Genomic DNA, 22,451 nt, shown 5'->3' on the forward strand with positions numbered 1-22,451 from the left:
CATCTTGTTTATGAAAGCTCTTGCTACTACTGCACTTGTGCTAAAGTTTCAACAGGGATTTCAAAGTGACACACACATGTTCAAGCTACAACACCAGTTAAACAAGAGCCAAAGGAGCTGGCCAATGTGCTGTGCCCTGTGCAAGGGGCGCCCTTCAAGTTTGAACTGAAGGCGACCAGACAGGAGCTCAGAGCTGGACGAAGACAGAAACATCTCGGGTAAAGGCAAATTCATGACAATGTATATGACAACGTACATGAGCTAGTGCTCTTTTTATTTTTTACACGATTTAAGAACTATTTTAGTCTATGCTACTGGCCATATCACATATGCATACAACTCTGTGTCGAGGGAACAGAGCTGTATGGATGCATGGTTTTCTATTACTGTTACTAAAGTGACACAGCTACGGATTCACACCAGAGCAGCATCATTTTCACATGGTAACTGGAATCCCAATGACCACCACAATGAAATAGCTGTAGGACATACTTAAAATGGAAGGCATGAGAATTAAAATGTCTCACTGCAAAAATCAACTATCTAGGAAAAACTCTGTCATGCAAGAAATAAGGGACAAAAAAGTCATAAGACATTTAGCAAACAACAAAATGACTTCCTTCTTTAGCAGAAATTGCCCTAAGTGAAAAACAAAGTGTGAGAACGGACAGAAAACAGAACCAAATTGCTGTCTAGGAGAACCAACTGAGGAAGGGGATGCAGCCCAGGTAGGACCTGGGGAAGTGTGTGACAGACAGAAGCACAAGGACCTGGGTATAAATGAGGTCAGGTGAGCAGTGGTACAGGGGGGCCAGAGTGTGAGAACACACTGAGACAGAATAGGAAGCCAGACATGAGAAACATTAAGGACACTGTGGGAGCTGGGTGTCCTTATTTCTAAATTGAGAATGAGGAAACTGAGCCTTGGGGAAGTTGAGTTCTTCTCTTGCACATGGTTTCCAAATCCTTCCACACACACTGACTCTGAGTCAGACTCACCACCTTATAAGCATCTACTGAAAACATGGCTGCAACACACATAGACGTTTAGACAGTGATTAGTACGTGCAGTAGTCTAAGCCAGTCCCCTACTGGGTACATCAGTAGGCTCCCTGCTCCCCCAGTATCTCTGCTCCATCTTCTAAGTAGCACTAGGGGATTTTTTTTGTCTTTTTCTTTTTTATTGGTACCAGGGATCGAATTCACGACCGCACACTTGCAAGGCAGCACTTATGCCCCTGAGCTAAATCCCCAGCCCCTACTAGGAGACTTTTCTAAAGCACTTAGTCTAGTGGGGTTTTTTTGCCCATTTTGAATTTGACTTGTATCTGATATTACTACTTCCCAGGTAAGGAAAGACCCATTCGTGCCTCCAGAATCAGGCTGAATAGAGTCCACTGGAGAGCACTGGAGACCCACGATGTGTGAGCCACACAGGAGAGCAGGGCGCCTGAAAAGAGCAGTCATGAATAAGAAGCCCCATCCTGAGGCAACTGCTCAAGATGCACACAGACTATCCAGACAGAAACGGAGAAGACACACATCTCACTCCAAGGGTAGAGAAGGAGGTATGTGCAAAGGCAATGGAGCCATGTGCTCTCCAAGCTCTGGCCAGCACTGCCTGCTCAGGCCAACCTGGGCTTTCTCAAATCCTCCCTCGTGATTTTAGGAGCTGAGTCTCCCCGGACTGTGACAAGGAAGATGAAAGGAAAGAAAATTATATACCTGAGCCATGTACCGTCTCATCTTCTGCCTCATTTAATCCACCCACTCTCCTTGAGGCTGAAAGTTTTAATCTCATCTCACCACGAGCAGTGGTTCACTGGTCTTAGTGTACTTGGTTAGTGTAAAGATGTTCACACAACAGGTGCTCAGTAAAGACCGTGGAGTGAGTGTAAACCCTAAAGGCCTGGAGAGCTCAGAGTAAAGCCCACGTGACAAAGTATGATCAGGAGACCAGATCTGAACTCAGGTCAGTGCTAAGCAATGCCTGTATGTCCCTTACTACAGTCTGGATTTTAAGTGTTCCCCAAAAGCTCCCATGCTGAAAGTTTGGTGCTCAACACGGCAAATCAAGGAGTGGGGCCTCTGGAAGGTAAAAGGCTTATACGGACTCTGACCACATGATTGGATTAATCCACTGATAGATTCATAGCTTAGTGGGTTACTCGGAGGCTGTGGAGATGTTAAGAGGCAAAGCCTAGTGGGAGGAAGCAGGCCACCAAGGGCTTGGCCTTGAAAGATATACTTTGTCCTCAGCCCTTTCCTTTCTCCCCTTCTCCCTCTCCATCTTTCCTCCCCTGCAACCATGAGTTAAGCAGTTTTGCTCTCCAATACCACACTGCCCACCATGATGTTCTGCCTTGCTAAGGCCCAAAGCAATAGAGCCTGGCAACCATAAACCAAAGCAATAGTGCCTGAAACCATTAGCCAAAGTAAACATTTCTTCCTTTTAAGTTGCTTTTCCTCATGTATTTTGTCATAATGACAGAACGCTTCTCAAGGCCCTCATCCCATCCCTCATTTGGATACCATGGGAGACAGCTGCAGGAGGCCCCATCCCACTAGGACTGACAGCCCTTCCTGTCTGTGAGTCCAGCTCTGTTTACTGGGCAGAGGGGACACTTCCAGTTTCATCTCTTATGCTCCACGGTTTTTATACTGCCTGGCAAATAAAATGAAGTATGTTGTCATTTCATGTCTTAGGAAACAAGACCTGCTAATTACCAAGGCCATCATGCCTTGGTGTGAACCAAGAAAGTTGGACACAGGAAAAGGTAGCCGTGTCACCCAACTGCTTTTGCTTACACATCTGGGTTCCAATGAAGACAACAATGGTTACCAAGTCCCCTTATCAAGGAACAGTCCCCTTGCCTTCTCCCCCAGTAGTTCTCAGGCCCTAGCCCTGTTACCAGTCCCAAAATGCTCTCCAGTGCCTTAGGAAAATGTCAGGCATGGCAAACCAGCTTTGCAGAACCACCTCACTCGGTATTTTTCCAAGTATCAGAAGCAAAATGTCTACAGCTCACATTCACGCAGTGGACATTTCTGACACCAGCCGCTGTAGAAATTCTATTTCCATGAGAGTCCATATGCTCAGGCTGCCCTTTGAATCACACAGGAACTTGTTAAAAATACAGATTCCTGGCTCATCCGAGACCTACTGAGCGTGACACAATAAGCACTGGGTCCAGGAATCTTGTTGTATTTTCAACAAGCACTACAGGCCATTCTACCTTGCAAAAGCGTTACTGGGTGACATCCTGGCTGTGGCCAACCTGTGTCTCAGTTTCCCAGAGTTGAATGAATATAGCAATAATCATTGAAGGGGCGGCGTTGGCTGCAGATGGGTCCTTCCCTGCAACAATACATACTAAAGTGCTCTTTATTCCTATTACTGAACACAGCTGAGGTCATTTCAAAGCTCTGATGGGCACCAGGAAAAAGAACATAATCTCACCTGCAGAAAAGTGCTTACATTTTCAATGCAGTCTCCAAGCCCCTGTGAATCTCTGCATTCTTTTTAGAATCCAAAGTCTACAGACCTCTTCTCTTCCCATGATGCCCCATAAATAAATCATCAGAGGATGCAAATTTGATGGCCCCTAGAGCCTCCTCCTGAACAGAGCCAAAAGCAGATACACGGTCCCCAGAAACAATGAACAGAAGCCTACATTTGTAAAATGGTCAAATATGAGTCATTTCATTTGTGGAAAACGAACACATCTGATCTTGCAAATGTTTCGCCCTGGGGAAAAGGAGCGTGTATGAATTCCCAAACAGGCTCCTAGCAAAATATACTCCCTTACTGCAGAAGAGGCTGAAACAGCCGTCCAGAGTACTGCTCACATTCTCAGAGGTTCAGGAAAAATAACTTCACATGAGGGAATGGAGGGAGTTGGGGGGTCTCGGGGAGGGGTCTCAGAATCTGTGACTTCATGTTGAGCAAAGCGCATTGCTTCTTGGCATCAAGCAGCATCTTCCCGAGGCTGATGACACCCAAGGTTGGCCTTGCCCACCAGTACAATGTACCCCTCTGCGATAGTCTGGTAAGGGTTTTTATGTGTGTTTAGGGGTCTCAGCAGGATGTGGGTCCGCTCCTTTTGTTTCCTTCCAGTTTATGGCCTGAAAACATTGATGAGCCCTAAATTCAGTGAGACACCCCTTAACATACGCCTGATCTGTGAACAGCATCTGTCCAGGGTTCTCAGCAGTACCAAGCTGAATCTATGCCAGGGATGCCCCCTCAGTGCCTGCTCTGTGTTGGCAGGTGCTGGCACCTTCTGGTTTGGATGTCTTGGGATACAGTTTATATCTAGCTGTCACCCAAGTGCCTCATGCACTCATAGGCAGGGCTTCTGAGTGGAGACTGGATTATGGGGCTTTTGCTGTCTGGAGGCAGCCTGGTTAGAAGAGGCGGGCCCCTGGGAGCGTGGCTGGGAAGGTTTTCTTTCCCTCTCTGGCTCTCTTTTTCTCCACTTCCTGGACACCATGTCCTGAGCGGCCTCCTCCCTTCTCATGCTCTCACTATGCAGTTTTCTGTGTGTGAACCCAAACACACTACTCTCCTTCTTTAGGTGGAGGGTGTTGGGTATGGTGTCTCAGCAAGGAGGAAAGTGGATGACAGGATGAATGAATGCTTAGATCTCCAGAACACAAAGCTGAAGGAACTGGACTATCAAAAGCCAGGAGTAAATGCCACAGAGCACCTCAGGGTCCACCTCATCAGCTGGGTTATAAGAACCTGGGACTCATGCTGGGCAAGTGGCTGGGAAAGTGTTGTGGGTGGAAAGCATCCCAATCTGTCCACACCAGGCAGAGGCAGGCTGGAATCATGGGGTGTATTTGGAAGAATGGTTGGCACCTGCAGAGGGAGTGTGAGGCACTCACATGAAGGTGTCAGACACCCTGATGCTCAAGAGAGGGCTCTAGGGGTATGTAGCTACATCAGACAGCAATAGGAAGCAGAAGGCCACTGCCACACTTGAGCATCTGAGGTCTAAGAGAAGCCAAGAAAGAAGCCCAGCCAATAGCAAACCTCCTGGAAACTTTCCTGGAGCTCACAGTTGGCAGTGTCCAAGCAGGATGCCCTGGGATCAGACCTGAATGGCTGGGGACCTTTTTTTTTTTTTTTTTAAGGTCCATTTATTTATTTTAAACAGGGTCTCACTATCTACTTGAGGCTGCCCTTGAACTCACTAAGTAACCCAGGCTGACCTCAAATTCATAGCAATCCTCCTGCTTCAGCCTCCTAAGTGCTGGGATGACAGCATATATCATAGGCTGTTCCTTCCTTCCACCTCATAGTCAGCCAGTGCTCATCTTGGGTCCTGGCACGTACTGCTGCCCCATAAAAGTACCCTCCCTCTCCCCTCTCCAGGCGTCCATTCCATGTTACCTGCCTGGCAACCACTGCCAGTATCCCCAGTGTAGGCAGTGCCAGGGCTGGTGGCCGAGGGCAAGGGCCATCTTGCCACAACCAGCTCCTTCACACTCCACACCTTAGGAACGAGCACTGCACTCTGGCCACAGGTGGCAGCAGACATATCTGTAAGAGCCTGAGGTACTTTCACAGGATGGGCTCAGACAAGGGGCTGCTACCGAGGACGACATGTGCCACCACACCTGGCATGAACATACCTTCTTCCCCTTCTTCACCCAAATGCGGTAAGCAACACAGAAACCCCTGCACCCTGCTTTGTACACGGACAACATGTGGCACACCAGGGACTCCCGTCATTCCTCCTCCGGCCACAGGGCAACTGCTAGGCCACCCCTCCCACAACTTCCCTGTCACCCCAACATCTCGCCACATTCACATTAGCTCCCCTTGGTGCTGGTCCATGCCTCACTGTCCCCAGCTGGTCCCTTTGTCCCCTTCTGAGTGTGACCCTGCTTCCTGCTGGGCCCCTGCCCAGTCAAGAGCCCCAGCTCCAACTCCTACCCTATTCCACTACCCTCCCTGGCTTTTACCTTCCTGCCCACTTCTCCTACACTGCTGGATAGTCTGGCCGCCAGGCTGAATCCCCAATAGCCACCCTGTCACCAGATGACCTCACCCAACTGACACCCCCAGCCCCTGCCCAAATAACATCTCATCTCTTCGGCCCAGCCACAGAATGGCACACCCAGTCGTCACAGGCTACCACCCCAAAACCCAGAGTCCACATGCTGTCAGTGGGCTTCCAGGGACAACGGGATCTTACACTAGCCCCTGCCCCCTCCTTCCCACCACGCTGGCCTCACAGCCTTCCCTGGTCCCTGAGCCCCGCCCCACTTGCTGAGGCGCTGAAACACCACTCAGACCAGACTCCCCAGGGTCCAGTCCCTGCCCTCAGGAGACCCCACATCATGGCCATCCTTGTCCTCTCCATGTTCACTGCCCCATGGGAACACCTATACCAGGCAGATGTCCAGCCTCACCTGCCCAGCCCCAGGAGTGTGGTATCGAGCACAGAAGCTCTGGCCATAAACAGGTCACTGCTCAGGCACACTGGTTCCCAATAAGGAGGAACAACCGTCACTGCAGGCCTCACCCCAGGGCACAGAAAGCCTTGCAGTGAGCCAGCGCTCTTGCTCATACAGGCCTCTGAGGTCCATACCGAGGCCGAGGGGCAGCAGCCAGGACAGTAGGCCACCCACCATGGGGAAGCAAAGCACATGGTTTCACAAAGGTCACTACTCCCAGGACAGACACACAGGCAGAGTGGGGGTAACACGTACCTGATGCTGCGGGAGCTTTCTCCTTCAGACCTGCAAGGAAAAAAATGCACACTTAGATGCCAGTGTCCTCAGCTCTCAGAGTCTACAGGACGCCACTCCACGTGGGACCACAGGAGGCTCCTAGCCACCCATGTCCCTCTCCCACTGCCTCCCAGCCCAGGCCTCCAGATCTTTCGCTTTTTGTCTGAACTCCATTCTGAAAGGCGCCCCTCCTAGAAGCCCTCGGGCTCCATTCCCACCCTCCGAGCATCCTTCTCCTCCACTGTTGTTTCCACAGGACCTGAGACACCCCAGGAGTAGGTGACAATCTTGAGAGATGACTTGTGCTTCAGCACTCTGCTCTCTGGGTTCTGAAGGGCAGTGAATGAATGAAAGGTCTGAGGAAGTGCAAATGGCCTCCTGCACCCCCTTACTTGGTATTTCCAGAATACTTTCCCACGGCTGAGTGCTCTGTTTGCAAGCATCCAGAAATCAATTACAATCACTTTTCAAAGGAGACAAGCTTGAATGTCAAGACACTGAGCAATGAGATTGCATCTCACACTTGAAACTTGAACTTGCCCAGGGACTGCAGAGCATGCACCATGCCCATGGCACCTTCACTGCTCCAGAGAGGAGCTCAGAGCTCAACCCCACGCAGCAGATGGATAAAGCCTTGCCGGGCTTCTGGGTCTTAAGGTGCAAAAGGCCACAAAACGCACATTCACACTTAATCCTTGCGTGTCCCATTTGTATTTTCCTGCTAGACAGCTACACAAAGGCTGTTTAAGACAAAGGCAGTCAACTGTCTTTCTGCCCATGGCCTTTCCAGAAACATGACGGGTGCACGGGCCGTGAACAAACACCATCCATGGAAGGACGCATCTACTCACCTCTGTGACCAGCCTTAACGTCCCCAGAACCCCCTGGCCTCAAGACCCTCAGCAGGTGCCCAGAACTCCACCTAGTACCAAAGTCCACAATTTACTGCCTTTTCCATATTAATAAGCATTTAGTATGCACTATGCCTATACATGTTGCAGTGTGAGGCATTATTAAGTTAGGGGTAGACAACTGTAGTCCCAGCAAGGTGCTGCGGGGCCTGTGGTCTTCCACAGGACACAGACTCCTGGACAGGATTCCATGTGGGACTCAGGCACAGCCACAGAGTCACGCTAGTCCTACACTAGCAGGGGCCACGGAACATGGAAGTGGCTGAGACCTTGGCTGTTACCTTGCTTCTGGAGGTCAGAGGACAAGATGCTAATGCAAAAGCCCCCAGCAGCTGACAATTCCAGCCATTTTTAGGAAGTAGAAGTACCAGCTAGCATAGAGTGACAGGAGCGGCAAAACCAGAAGACAGAGACAGAAAGTTCCTGTACTATAGTTTGTTTCCATTTGGTCATTTGCCAAAACAGAAGAGAAAGCAGGCAGGGGCTGAGTGCGTGCATGCATGTGTACACGTATGTGTGTATTCATGCATGCATTCCATCTCTACCTTCTGCTTCTTCCCTAGTGCTGTTCTTCCGGGGGCGAGCCAGCTACCTTATGGTCTCTGGAGGGATCAACAAGGGGAATCTGATGCTACCTGCCACCAACCAGCCTTGTGAGTGAGCTAAGAAAATAGCTTCCTAAATTTATGACCACCAAACCAGCACTCCAAAATGTTTTGAAGGACATCCTAGAAAGAGATGATAAGGATTACAGCTCTATGAACCCCAACAGAAGGAATCCACCAGGAAAGGCAAACAATTAGAGGGAAGGAAAAAAGGGGGCAGGGAGCTAACAACAGGAAAACAACATGACAAGAATAAGCCAACACATATCAGTTATAACCATCAACGTTAATGGTCTCAATTCACCGGTCAACAGACACATATTGGCAGAATGGATTAAGAAACAAGATCCAACAATATGCTGCATATAAGAAACACACTTATTTCAAAAAGAAATTCATAGACTGAAATTCAAAGGATAGAAAACAATACTCCATGCAACAGGAATCCAGAAAAAAGCAGGGGTAACTATTCTATTTGCAGATAAAGTTAATTTCAAGCCAAGACTGATTAAGAGAGATAAAGAAGGCCACTACATCCTCATAAAGGAAACAATCCAAGAGGAAGAGATAACAGTCACAAATATATACGCAACAAATACCAGTGCACCCAGTTATGTGAAACAATTACTCATGGACATGAAAAATCAAATAAGCCCCAATATAACTGTATTGGGAAAGCTCGATACCCCACTGTCACAAAAAGACAGATCAACTAGACAAACAATCAATAATAAAATATTAAACTAAATCAAACTTTTGAGCAAATGTCTATAGGGTGTTCCACCCCCACAACATCAGAATACACTTCTCACCTGCACATGGGATATTCTCCATGTGCAGGATTAACAGATCACATACTGAATCACAGAATATGCTTAAGTAAATATAAAGGAATTGAAATTATCCCATGCATACTATCAGACCATGGTGCAGTGAATTTAAAAATCCATGCCAAAGGAAACCACAAGAACCTCATAAACACATGGAAATTAAATAGCACCTTACTGAACAACCAATGGGCCACAGATGAAATTAAAGAAGAAATTAGACAGCTTTTACAGTTCAATGATAATGACAATACAACATATCGGAACTTATGAGACACAATGAAAGCAGTCTTCAGAGGGAAATTTATAGCAATAAATACCCATATCAGTAAAACAAAGCAAGCACATATAAACAACTTAATGTTGAACCTCAAACTTCTAAAAGCTTGTACAAAGGAGGTAATTATAAAGATCAGAGCAGAAACTAACACACTGGATACTAAAAAATAAAATAAAATACAAAGAATAAATGAATTGAAGAGTTGGTTCTTTGAAAGATTAAATAAAGTTGACAAACAGCCAATCTTATCACAAAAAAGGAAAGAAAAGAGTCAAATCTATGCTATTAGGAATGAAAAGGGTGAAAACACAACAGACCCTGCAGAAATCCAGAAAATCATCTATACCTACTTTGAAAACTTGTATTCTAACAAGAAGGAAAATACAGAAGAAATGATACATACAAATTACCAAAGCAGGATCAAGAAGCTATAAAAATCCTAAATGAAACTGAAGATGTGATTAAAAACCTATCAACAAAGAAAAGCCCAGGCCCTGGCAGATTCACTGCCGAATTCCACAAGAAATTTAGTAAAGACTAACACCACTACTTCTCAAACTCTAATAAAATTGAAATGGAAGTAATAATCCCAAATTCATCCTGGAAGCAAGCAGTACTCTGATTCCAAAACCAGAGAAGGACCCAACTAAGAAGGAGAATTACAGGCCAGTCTCACTAGTGAACACGGATGCAAAAATCCTCAATAAGATACTGGTAAACAGACTGCAGCATATCATCAAAAAGACTGTACACCATGATCAAGTGGGATTCATCCCAGGGATGCAGAGATGGTTCAACACACATAAATCCATAAATGCAATATACTATATTATATTAACAGAGCCAAGAACAAAAATCATATGATCATCTCAAAAGATGCAGAAAAAACTTTTGACAAAGTCCAGCATCTATCCATGATTAAAAAAAAAAACTATAGAAGCCAAGGATTTAGCTCAGCAGTGTAAGCACCTGCCTGGAAAGCGCAGGGTCATGAGTTTGATTCCCAGTACCAAAATAAATAAATAAATAAATAAATAAATAAATAAAAAGATCCCTACAGAAAATTAAAATAGATGGTCTTTATCTCAATCTGATAAAGGCCTTCGATGACAAACCAACAGTCAGCATCATATTAAATAGACAAAAACTGATAGCTTTCACTCTAAAATCAGGAGCAAGACAAGGATGCCCACTGTCTCTATCCTTACTCAATAAAGTCCTGGAAACTTTAGCTGGAGCAATTAGACAAGAGAAAGAAATAAAAGGAATAAAGATAAGAAAGTAAGAAGAAGCAGCTTCCTAGCCCTGGGCTACTGTAGCCCCAGCGATATTGTGACCACCCATGCCACTACCACCTCCTTAGACTCTGAGAGCAGAAGCCCCCAGCCACACAGCCCCAGACCTTTGGGGGCTGAAGCTGAGGCCCCATCACCCTCACTTTTGTCTTGTGTTCTCACTGAGAAAGACAGAATAAACACCTTGACTTCTTACTTTTATGTCACTGGGAATTGCACCAGGGGCCGTTGTACTCAGCTATACCCCCAGTCTTTTTTGTTTTGAGCCAGGGTCTCACTCAGTTGCCTAGGCTGGGCTCAAACTTGTGATCTCCCTGCCTCGGCCTCCTAGAGTGCTGGGATTATACTCATGTGCCAGCTCTTGGCTGCACCTTGACCCTTCTGTGATCTAATAGCTGCAGGTTTCCCCAACTAGGTAGACTACAGTGGGGTCTTGAGCCCGTCCAGGTGCTGAGAAAGTGGTTTAGCTTGTTGCCCCCCACATAGAAAGACTGTACCTGGTGCCACAAACAAGTCCACTATGTACCCAAGGTGGATTCTCTGCATCCATGTAAATCTCTCTTATCAATGCCTTTTTACACAGGTCAAACAGTTCCCTGGAAGCTGTGTTGCATATGTGTGTTCTTCTGATAACTGCTTCACACATCTTGCCTGGCTGTTTTAGGAGTGACTCCAGCTCCTAAAACATTTAGCTCAGACATTTTTGGGTTCAGCTCAGACATTTGTGGTCTTATCAGGACATTTTGGAGTACACTGATAGCCCATGCAGGCCCCTGCCAGCACCTCCTCCTCTCATCATGCTGCCCTGTGGCTTTGACTCAAACCCCCTGAAGTGCTGTCACCCATGTATTTGCTTTCTATCTGCTCTCAAGGGGCAGGGACACCTCCCAATCACAGCTATGTCCCCTGGGCTCACACCAGGCAGGGGTTTCTGGCTGAGGCATGGTGAAGTCAGGCCAGGAACTTGGTAGCCTGGGACACTGAAATCTCTTAAGTTACTTTCTTGTTGATGAGACACAATGCCCAACACAATTTAAAGGAGGACAGGTTGGTTTGGGGCTCACAGCTTAAAGTTTCAGCTCTTGCATGGTCAGCAGTAGGGTCAAGGTTATGGATGGAAGACAGCTGCTCAGGTTCCAGTGGCAGGAAGCAGAGAGAGAGGTTGACAGGCTAGAAAGGGAGACATCACCTTCCAGGATGCCCACAATGATCACTTCATCTAACCAGGCCCCACCTCCTAACAGCAGTCAGCTATAAACCCTCCAAATCTGATCACCTTCGAAGGGTCCTGCCTATGATTGCATTAGGCTATGGAGGTCATCTAGATACAAATCACAACAAAAGGCCAAGAGATGCCAGGGAACCAGCACAGGCCCTGAGCTCACGATTCCTCCTGGTCACAGCCCAGCATTAATCCTTCTGTGTGGCCTCAGAAGCCACTTAATACTCATTTTCCTCAATTGTGGACTAGGAAAGACAGCAACAATCAGCAACCAGGAACATGGTGAGACGACAACCCAAGTGGCCAATCAGGCTGCTTCTCCCTCCACATGGCTGCAGGTAGCACTGAGGAATGTCATCCTGCCACAGCCAGGAGGTTTGGACAGAAGGCAGGCAGCCTGTGGAGGAGGACAGCATGAAGTGGGATGCATCTGCAGGGAGAAGTCACAACCATGTGCCTCGTGCTCCCCACAACAGCACCGACACACAGGGCAGCTGTCCATGCAGGTGCGGCACATTGTGAAGATGGCTTTGAGCACAGCTGCACTGCGTTATATTGCCGGTGGTAAGGCAGGAGGAAGTGATTCAAGGCCAAGAAGTGGGCAGGTGGGCAGAGCTGGGGACATGAAGTTTCTGAGAATGGATGTACATGTGTGTGTGTGCATGTATGTGCCCATTGAAGCAAGCATGTGTCCATGAGGACATGTAGTCTGTGTTATGGTTTGTGTCTAGATGTCCCCCCAAAGCCTCATGCAGTCATGGAGGCACCTGAATCTAGCATTTGCGATTGATTCATTGTCTAGGATTGTCTGGGATTGTGGGTGTGAATGCTGGTGGGCGGTAAGCTACACACAATTTAAGGAACAGAAAGAGTCTTCTCTTGTCTCCCTTTTTGTTCTTGCTGCTTTTGCTGTGTTCTGCCACCTTGAACTGTTGTCCCTCTGCCACACCACCCTGCTTTGGAGCCAGCTGATTATGGACTGAAACCTCTACAAACTGTGAGCTAAGTAAACCTTTCCTAATTTTGGGCATTGGGTATTTAGGGAGAACAAAGTCTATTTATGTAACAGTGTGGAACAGTGGTACAGTACACTTGTACATAGGCAGAGGCATCCTGGAGCCCTCTCATCCCCTGCAGATGAAAATGAGCACCAGGAACAAGATGATTTCCCATACAAGGCCACAGAAGCAGCCCAGACAGCTGGGAACCACTGCCTGAGGCACTGCCCTCAACAGGTCTTGCAAAGCCAGGATGATGCGATCAGTATGAACATCTTGAGGCCCTGACGCTGGAGCATGTACTGATCAGACACAGACCTGGAGGTGAAGGTGCAAATCCAGAAGGTCAGTTGAAGGCGAAAGCAGGTAAGGTGGGAGGGAGAGGAGAAGAGGAAGAAGAGAAGGTGGCTAGTGCCGGGCTGTTATCAAGCTGCCCTTCATCTCAGGGAGCCCACCACCATGATAAACCGAAAAGCTGTGGACACTCTTGCAGGATGAACCCTCAGCTGATGGCCCAGTAGTGGCGTACTGGTTGAAAGCTACCCCTGGGGATGGCATGTCACTGTGCTCTGCCTGCCATGCAGGTGCCCAAGAGCTCTAGCAGGCCCAGAAGGGCCACGGATATCAGGGTCCTGTGCATGCAGTAAGTGCAGGGGCTGGGACAGCCACCATAACATGGTGGACAATGGAGCCCTCCTCTGGGAGGCCAAGGTACAAGTAACAGTCTGTGGCCCGTGTCTCCCATCTGTGATGGGTTCTGCAGACTAACTTGTTCACCATGGACCATTTCCCTCCTGTGCCCCTTTCAGCCTCTGGGAATCTGAAATCTCTATACCTCAGATGTGTGTGTAGCTCTGGCTGCAGATGGCCTTGGCGCCTGCATAGAGATGCCTTCCAGATGGGGAAGGTGGGCATGAGTCACACAGGAAAGGGTGTGGCACAGAGAGGACATAGGCATCTGCTTCTCCCACTGTACCACTCTGTGGTTCTGTCACCCAGGCTTGAGCATCACAGGTGGTAGGGTTTCCATAGCTACACTCTGGGATAGGCTTAGTGGACAGTATTAGGGTTGTTTGCAGCTCCGAGGGATCCAAGCTTGCTCTGTGCATAGTACTGGAATCTCAGTTCTAACATCAGGAAGGACTCAGCTCAAGGTAGCAGAAGGAATTCTGCCATTTGCAACCAAGTGCCAGACCGACGCCAGTGCAGGTTTTGAAATCACCTGTACTTTTTGTGTGGTAGAAAAGCATAAGAAAAACAAGTAAAAATCACGTGTCATTCCACCATCTGCAGGTAATTACTGTTGTATTTTCATGTTCACACCCAATCCTTGCTATAATGAAGTGACACGGTGACATCATTCTACACCAGCCTCATTTGCTTACGGTGGATTAAAACTGTTCCTATTACCTTAGCCACAAGGTCTTCCTTCATCAGCTCCTACATTAAGGTAGACTGCTCCATTCACACTGGAGTATTATTATTCTCTGGAACAAAATCCAAGTTCTATCCACAGTCCATGTGGCACACCAGTTCTGGCCCCAGTCCTTTCCACACCTTGTTAGGGCAGTAATTTCTGCCTGGCTGCCTGCACCAAGCCCTGTACCTCCCATTCCATACTCCACATAGCTGAGCACCCCAGATCCAGCAACTTGGAAACTGTTATTTCCTCTGTCTGAAAGATTCCTACCATTTCCTCTCATTTCACAAAAGCACTCTCCTCATTGGTCTTCCCTGAACCACCACTGCCCCAGTCCTGAACAGCCCTGTACCCCCACCAAGTTCTCCACCACCTTACCTCATTCACACACTGTGCAGCCGTGACCTGCAATTGTCTTGTTTGCTGTCTTCCCAAATATAATGATAGGTCTATGAGGGCAGCCAATATGTCTGTCTTAAGTGTTTTTTTGTTGCTGTTTTGTTTTGTTTTGAGTACTGGGGATACCATGGTGTCATGTCCATGACACTTTTTTCTGTTTTGGGTTTGTTTGTTTGTTTGTTTTATCTTTGTCTTTTTGACACAGGGTCTAATTATGCGGTTCAGACTGGTCTTGGGCTCACTTGGTAGCCCAGATGGTCTTAAACTTGCAATGACCCACCTGCCTCAGCCTCCCAAGTCCTGGGATTACATTATGTCTTACTTTGAGAAAGGATCTTGCTACGTTGCTTAGGCTGGGCTCAAACTCGAAATCCTCCTGCACTGATCTCTCAGAGCACTGGGCGGCACTGAGCATGACTTGTACAGAATTCTTGTACAGCTCCATTCACAGGACCTTGTAACAGGCAGCACACACTGTCCTACACTTGCTTTGCACTATTTTATTTGTGGACCTGTACTAGCTTCTGGATATAAATAACACAAGAATGAACATCTTTGTGCCTAATCATTATCTATCTCCTTTAAGCAATTATCTCGGAAGTAAAAATCCAGGATCACAGAGCAGAATAGTTCGGTGTTTCTTCATCTCTCAATAGAGAGAGATGAGATCCAGGGAGTGCGAACCCGAGGTCTCAAGTGAGCCTCACCAGCTCTGAACGAGAGTGACAGGAGGATTCCAGGTCAGTGCTGCCAGGGGTCACCTGGAGACCTAACACCGACTCAAATTCTGAAGCCAGCAGGACTGGGAGCACTTGAGACATGCATTTCTGTCCCCTTGCAGAGTTGCCCACGACTACACTGTTACACCCTGCCTGCCTGTCCCTTCGGCATCTGGACTCCACACCAACACAGCCCCTTCTGCAGGCTCCAGGCCATGGGCCCCAGCTGCTGCTGAAGAACTGGTTGCTCCCTCTCTACACCCCGGCACCTGTTAACACTGTCACTGTCAGTTCACAGCTCTGTGGCGCGCAGTCCCTGTGGCTCTTCCAGGTTGTGAGTTTGGTTTTCTCCCTGCCTCCACTCCTCCCTTCACACATCATGCTCTGCTGGCTGGTAGGGGTGGTGGATGTCTGGAGCTGTTCCTAGGGTCAGCCTAGTGTCAGGTAGTACCTGCAGCCAGGATCCTAGGAGGCTGCGGAAGCAGAAGCTGCAGGTCGCTCCCTGGTGCGAGCTCCTCCACAGATTCCACGTGGAGCCCTGGCTCTGTCTTCAACCGCTTCACTTACCATCGCCTCAGCCCTACGCTTCGGCCCTGCAGGACATGAGTCTGCCCCAATCACAGCCCCCTGGACATGCTTCCTATCTCCTCCCCAGAGTCCACCTCAAGGACATCGTCACTGTCGAGCTAAAACAGTGCCTGGAAGGCCTCAACATCCAGAAAGTTTCTGTTCTTTCTCCCCTGTAATTTCTTCCCCATCTTGATGGTGTGGATGTGCTTGGCAAAGAGCTTCTACAGAGATCCTGAAAGTCTAAAACCCAATTCTTCTCCCAGGCCCAGGGCACAGAATGCCTGGCCCAGTTTGCTGGCTCCACAGAAAGGGAGAAGCTCCTAGGCCACTTGCCCCGTAGCCCACAAGGATGATCCCCATCTTGAGGCTTCTTGCGGGGATCTGTTTCCTGTGTCCTCCAAAGCTTTGTGACACCATTTTCTTGTTCACAGAGACCTGGCCACAACTCAAAAATGACAAAGCAGAAGCTTCCTGAGGGGAACCAGGCTCACACGGAGCTCTCTGATGACTGTCAGCCACCAAGGGAGCAAAGATGGGAAGGGGTGTGGGCAGGATGCGTTCATGGGCAGGACAGTCACTGCCCCCCTCTGGAACTCACATGTGCTTCTTCCAGTGCCTCATATCCGCAACATCAGGGCCTATGCACAAGTAGATCCTGCCCAACTGTCCTCACTCAAGGCCCCGGCCAGCCTGTGCCAGCCCAAGGGGACAACCAGTATGAAGAAGGAGGCAAACAATGTGGGGTGAGCAGGTGGCTCAGCAAGTGTGGAGCCCACGGAGGCAATGGAGACAGGCAGGCCATGTAGCAGAGCCCTTGAGATGCAAGTCCACAGAAGGAGCAGGGAGCTAGGAGGGATCAGCATCTGTCACCCAAGAACAAGCCAGACATCACAACTGTAGACAATGCTCTTCCAAAGCAGAACCAGACACTCTCAGCCATGCCCTTCCCTGCCTGCCACAGCCTGCTGATGTGGGGAGGGCCACAAGGTACAATCGGCACTGTGTGTGTGCTGGGGACTTCCAGGCGTGGCCTCTGGTCCCCATGTGCCTCGACAGTAGTTCAGGAATGCCTCTCTCTTCCCTGCTGTGTAGCTTTAGGCAAATCCTACCCACTTGGAATGAGTCTCCATTTCTGGAAAAATAAACACTTTGGAATTAAGAAGGTAAGAGAGGGAATTGGTGGCTCTTTTCCTCCTTTTCCTGTCAGGTGTCAGGAATTGTGGTGGCATTCACTGCCCTTAAGGAGAATCCTCCAGGGCTCTGGAATCAGGACATCTACAAGTATCATTCTATAGCCTGAGATAGGCTGCCCTGGCAATGGGATGGAGGCCACACAGATGCCTGGTATTTGGGCGCCTGTCACCATGGAGGGGGTGTCCCTCCCATGTCAGTGAGGATCCTGCCCTGGGTGTGAGCCTACACCCTTCTGTGAATGTCCTTCCATAGAGAGATTTGTGTGAATCCATTCATAAGCCTCTGGTGGGGTCTAAGAAGAGGCTTGGGGGGAGCCTGAGAAACCATCTAAAGCCACCTGCCTTCCAAAACTCCTAGCAACCAAATCCAGCTGCGCAGCTGGATACAAAGTCAACACTCAAAAATCAATAGCCTTTCTATACACTAATAACAAACTCACTGAGAGAGAAATTAAGAAAACAACACCTTTCACAATAGCATACCCGAAAATGAAATACCTAGGAATCCATCTAACAAAAGAAATAAAAGATCTCTACATTGCAAACTACAGTATTCTGAAAAAGGACATTGAAGAGAATATCAGAAAATGGGAAGATATCCCTTGCTCTTGGGTAGGAAGAACCAATATAGTGAAAATGGCCATACTTTCAAAATTGTTATACAGATTTAATGCAATCTGGATCAAAATTCCAACAGCATATCTTACAGAATTAGAGAAAATAGAAAAATTCATCTGGAACCAGAAGAGAACTAGAATAGCAAAGGCAATTCTGGGCAACAAAGGCAAGGCAGGAGGCATCACAATCCCCACCACCACATTCTTTCCCAGAGGAAACTATGCTTTCCCCGCTGAGACAGCTCTACACCACATAGGGTGTCTGGGTCTTGTGCCTACCAGTTCACAGGAAACCATCACAGGGACTGATTGTGTGGTTCCTACCCTGCAGATGCCATTCCATGAGATGTCAGTGCAGGCCCTGTAGACCCTAGAACCCAGCTCTCGAGCACCGGTACTAAGAACCAGGCAAGGGGCTGTGAGCAGAGCCTGCACTGGGGCACCAGCAGCCCAAGCACTCACTAGAACTTGAAACTGGAGTGCAAAAGCACCACCTGGAAGCCGGCCTGGGGACAGAAGCTACGTGGAAACCACACTGCCCCATCTCAGCAGGGTGCTTCCTACTTTCAGGGTGCTCTGGCTGCTGCCTGGAGCTTTTCCTGTCTGCCTTCTTTCTCCCATCTCCTCCTCTTTACTTCAAAGCAATCCCAGTGGTGACCTCTTTGGAACAACCTGGACCCCAAATCTGCACAGTCCCCACTGTCCCTGCCTGGCCCAGTGCACCCCCTAATCCATACGGTGTCTCCTCCTTAGCTCTTATATCTGTTCTCCATGCCCAGCCAGACAGGCCCTGAGTAAAGGTAGCCAGCTTGTGTCCCTCCTCTATCCAGCACCCTCCCAGCTGTCCCTCACTCAGCAGGCACTGAGCTCTACCTGGGCTGAATCCCGAGGCCCACTTTCCCCCTGGGAGTCCCCCACTGCAGCAGCTCCTCCAGGGAGGGATCTGTTGCAGATCAGTCATCCTGACTGCAGTTCCCGCTCAGCACTCCCTTTCTAGAGGCCACACAGCATCCTCTCCAACTTTTGGCCTCTGTGAGCATGTGACATGACTCCTCCCCATCCACCCTTGAGCCCCAAGGAGCTGCCTTCAATGCAGTGGCTTGAATCCTGGTCCTGCAACTTACCAGGAGTGAGACTTAACCTCACCGTGCTTCCATTTCCTTGCTGGTAAAGTGTACCTGCGCTCCAGGGTGTTACAGAGATTAAATCATTACAGACTGCTTGGAATGTAGCCAATTTCTGTCCAACCATCTTTAGAGTCATTAAATACCATGGGCAAGGGATCTTGAGCAGCTACCAGGAGGCAGTCCTCCAGCCTCTGTGTAACCTCTGCAAGTCCTTTCCCCAGCCCTTATTTCCCACAACTGCAGAATACAAGGATTGTCCAAGAGCACTGGGTGAGTCCCAGTGGTGACCAAAAATCCTTGACATCCTTCCATTGGAAAGGTGGAGTCGAATCTGGGCGTGGTGGTACACACCTGGGATCCAGCACTCTGGGAGGCTGAGACAGGGGACTGCAATTTCAAGACCAGCGTGGGTAACTCTGTGACTTAGCAAAACCTTGTCTCAAAATAAAAAAATAAAAAATAAAAATGAGGGATGAAAATATAGCTTAGTATGAAGACCCTGGGTTTAATTTCCAGTGCAGCTATTAAAAAAAAAAAAAAAAACCAAGTATGGAGTGAACACCTGCTTTCTGGAGACGGAGGCAGAAGGATTGCCACAAGTTTGAAGCTAGCCTGGGCTACATGGTGAGTTCAAGGCCAGCCTGAACTATGTGTCAAGCCTCTGTCTCAACAAAAACAAACAAACAAAAAGAGGTGACATTGAGTTCTCTATTTTTAGAATGCAGGCTGGAATTGGTGACTCATTACTTGTCTTCCTGTCTTTGTCTGTTTAGGCTCTAACAGGAAACACTGACTACTCAGTGGGGGCCTCCTCAAGTTCAAGATCTAACAAGGTGCTGGCAAATTTGGTGTCCGGTAAAAGTCTGCCTTCCGGTTTGCAGTGGCATCTTCTAGCTACAGCCCCACATGACCAAAGGGCTGAGCTGGTTGTGGAGACCACGAGGCCCACTCAGGAAGACAGTGCCCCATGACCTACCACCCACCCCAATCCAAATCCTGCTCCTGCTGCCTTCAAGTCAGTGATTAAATTACACAGGAATGGACCGGGGTAGGGCGGGGAGATGAACATTCAGATCACAGCGTTTCCAATGAACTGCAGCAGCAGGTATGGTGCTGGGCAAATTCCAAGGTGGGCCACAGCAGGTGCTGCTATTCTGGAAGCCTTGCTGTCAGGAACCACTAACTCTGGGCTCACTGACGGTGCCCACGGTGAGACCCATGGGCGAGTGGGTGAGCTGGTGTGAAAGCCCATCACCTGCTCTGGCCAAGTTTTCAAGGATCACAGCTCCATCTGAGAGAGAGCCCCAGACACAAGGATGATAGTAGGGGTCCAGTAACAAGGAAAAAATGTTTGATACAATGTTTTGGTTCTCATTCCTGAAGGAAGTTCAGAATCAGTGCCAGGTTCTGGGGTGCAGAGCACCTCACTCCTCCTCATAGCTGGATGATACTCTCTTGTGTTCCCAAGCTCCAGGAAGTAAGAAGAGACAAAGCCAAAGTAAAGAGTAGGCACAAGACCCCATCAAAGATCCACAGTGACTTGGGCCTACAACAGCACAATGTTGTCTACATTGCCCAACTTTTCACAGCCACACTGAGCTGCCATAAAATTGAGACAGATTCAAAACCAATAAATTCTAAAAATTCCATTCTATCCATACCATGAGATATCACCAAGCCACAGGAAGACATAGAGTCCTGCTATTATTACAAATGGGTCAGATATGGTATGATTTCATTAGTGCAAAATCTCTCAAACAGGACAATCTACAGTGACAAATTAGTGAGTGTCAGGGACTGGAGGAGAGGGAGTAGGGAGTGACATATATACAGAGCTACTTTTTGAGGTGAAGAAAATGTCCTGTGATGAGATGGGGGTGATGGTACATTATTCTTGACTATCCAAGACACTCTTGAATCATGCATGGTACAAGGGCAAATTGTAGTCTGCGCAAAGCCATAGGTTTGGTGCTTACCCTGAAAAGGATCTAAACTTTATAGTTTGTGAATCACCTCTGCATAACACGTGTCACACCACAAAAGGGAATAGCGGCCCAGCCAGAGAGGAGCGGTCACAGGAGGCTCCCATACAGAGCTGGGACCCCAGGAGTGGCTCCTGCAGGGAATGGGATACTTGCCCTGAGCATGAGGGAGAAAAAAGAGCAAAGGGCTCCCCTGGGAGTGCACGACAATCCTGAAATGGGTGGAACCAGGGACAGCCAGCCATGGCACAGAGCGCAACAGGGCAATGGCCACAGGGGAGACTTGACATGATTCACCTGGCGAGTTTGGCTCCAGCCAGGATGGAGCTTCTTACTACCCCATTCCTGAATTCAGAAGCACCTCAAGTCTTGATCCTGAATCTTTGCATATGAACCCCAAAACAGGTAATGGGGATATTCTGCTGATGGTCTCTGGTCAGAGAGACGTGCCATGTACCAGGCTGGGCCATGTGGGTCCCTATTGGCCCTGTGGGTCCTGCTGATGGACCAGCTGCACTCTGACATTGCCAGTCCTGCCGCTAGTCACACTGCTGTCCACAGGGCCACTGGGCCAGGGTAGCACCAGCCACTGGACTTCTTTCCCCAGGAGGCAGGGACCTTAACCTATTCCAAGCTGCCCTACTTCAGCAGCTGATGCTAGCTGGGCAGAGGGAAGTTCTCCAGAAAACAGGCAACCTGCATCTTCCTAGGCTGGACTGACAGACAGAAAGGCATAGTCACACCCTGCTCACAGCCCTTGCCCAGACACCTGACAGCTGGTCCACAGTCACACACAACCCCCTCACCAGCACCCCTGGCACCTGCTACATTCTGGGTGCTACCACAGGTGCTGCAGATTCACTGGTGCCAGAGACTTTGTTACCATGGAAACAACCTCCCCAGGGTCAGAGTCAATCAGCAAGTGAACAGACACTAGGAAGGGCTGCAAATTCACAAAGAGCACTCTGATTGAGAGTGGGAGGCAGGGCTTTCAGCCCAGTGCCTTGTGCCTTGACACTATTATTACTATTTGGGTAAAATTTCTTAGTTAAAGTAGAGGCACCAGCATTGGAGGGGTCCCTACACAGGTCCCCTCTGGCTGACATCCTTCTCAGCTTTTTGTTGTGTCTTCATTGGGGCAGGGCGGGAGAAACAAGTGCCCTGCGACTCTTAAAGGGGCACTAGCCCCCTCCCCCACCCCATGAGCTCGATGACTCCTAATCACATCCCAAGGCCCCACCTCCTGACACTCCCATGCAACACGGCAAAATGTCAACATATGTACTCACTCTGTCTGTAGTAATAGTGGAAGCTTTTTGAGGACCTGAGTTGAGTCCTGCAAAACAAGATGACCATGGAAGGTTGATTCCAGGCTGAGGATGCAGTGAGTCGCATGAAAGGTGAGGAAATTATCATGGTGAGGGTGAGCCTCAAGGTGCGAGTTCTAGTCTTTCTGATCTGCACATAGAGAGCACATTGGACACGCCCAACCTCACCAGGGCAAATCAAGTGAAGACATAGTGACACAGTGCTTGGTGCCCA

At 48.7% G+C, this 22,451-nt stretch overlaps 1 protein-coding gene across 6 annotated transcripts in view; it reads right to left on the reverse strand.

Moving 5' to 3' along the window:
• The window catches only part of Iqsec1 (IQ motif and Sec7 domain ArfGEF 1), a 302,628-nt gene that overhangs the window by 169,952 nt on the left and 110,225 nt on the right, over positions 1–22,451 (reverse strand). For 5 of the 6 annotated variants that reach the window (XR_010043749.1, XM_063237941.1, XM_063237944.1 and 2 more), the window contains exon 2: positions 6,724–6,753. The exons of the other annotated variant lie outside the window; for it this stretch is intronic. Coding sequence is in view for 4 of the 5 variants with exons in the window: in XM_063237941.1 (XP_063094011.1) it covers positions 6,724–6,753 (30 nt within the window). In the remaining variant the exon portion in view is untranslated. The remainder of the gene's footprint in view (positions 1–6,723; positions 6,754–22,451) is intronic. 6 annotated transcript variants of the gene reach the window in all.

The sequence above is a fragment of the Cavia porcellus genome, unplaced genomic scaffold (assembly GCF_034190915.1).
Source record: "Cavia porcellus strain 051 isolate PalLab524CR breed Dunkin Hartley unplaced genomic scaffold, mCavPor4.1 scaffold_27, whole genome shotgun sequence".
NCBI classification, from domain to species: Eukaryota; Metazoa; Chordata; class Mammalia; order Rodentia; family Caviidae; genus Cavia; species Cavia porcellus.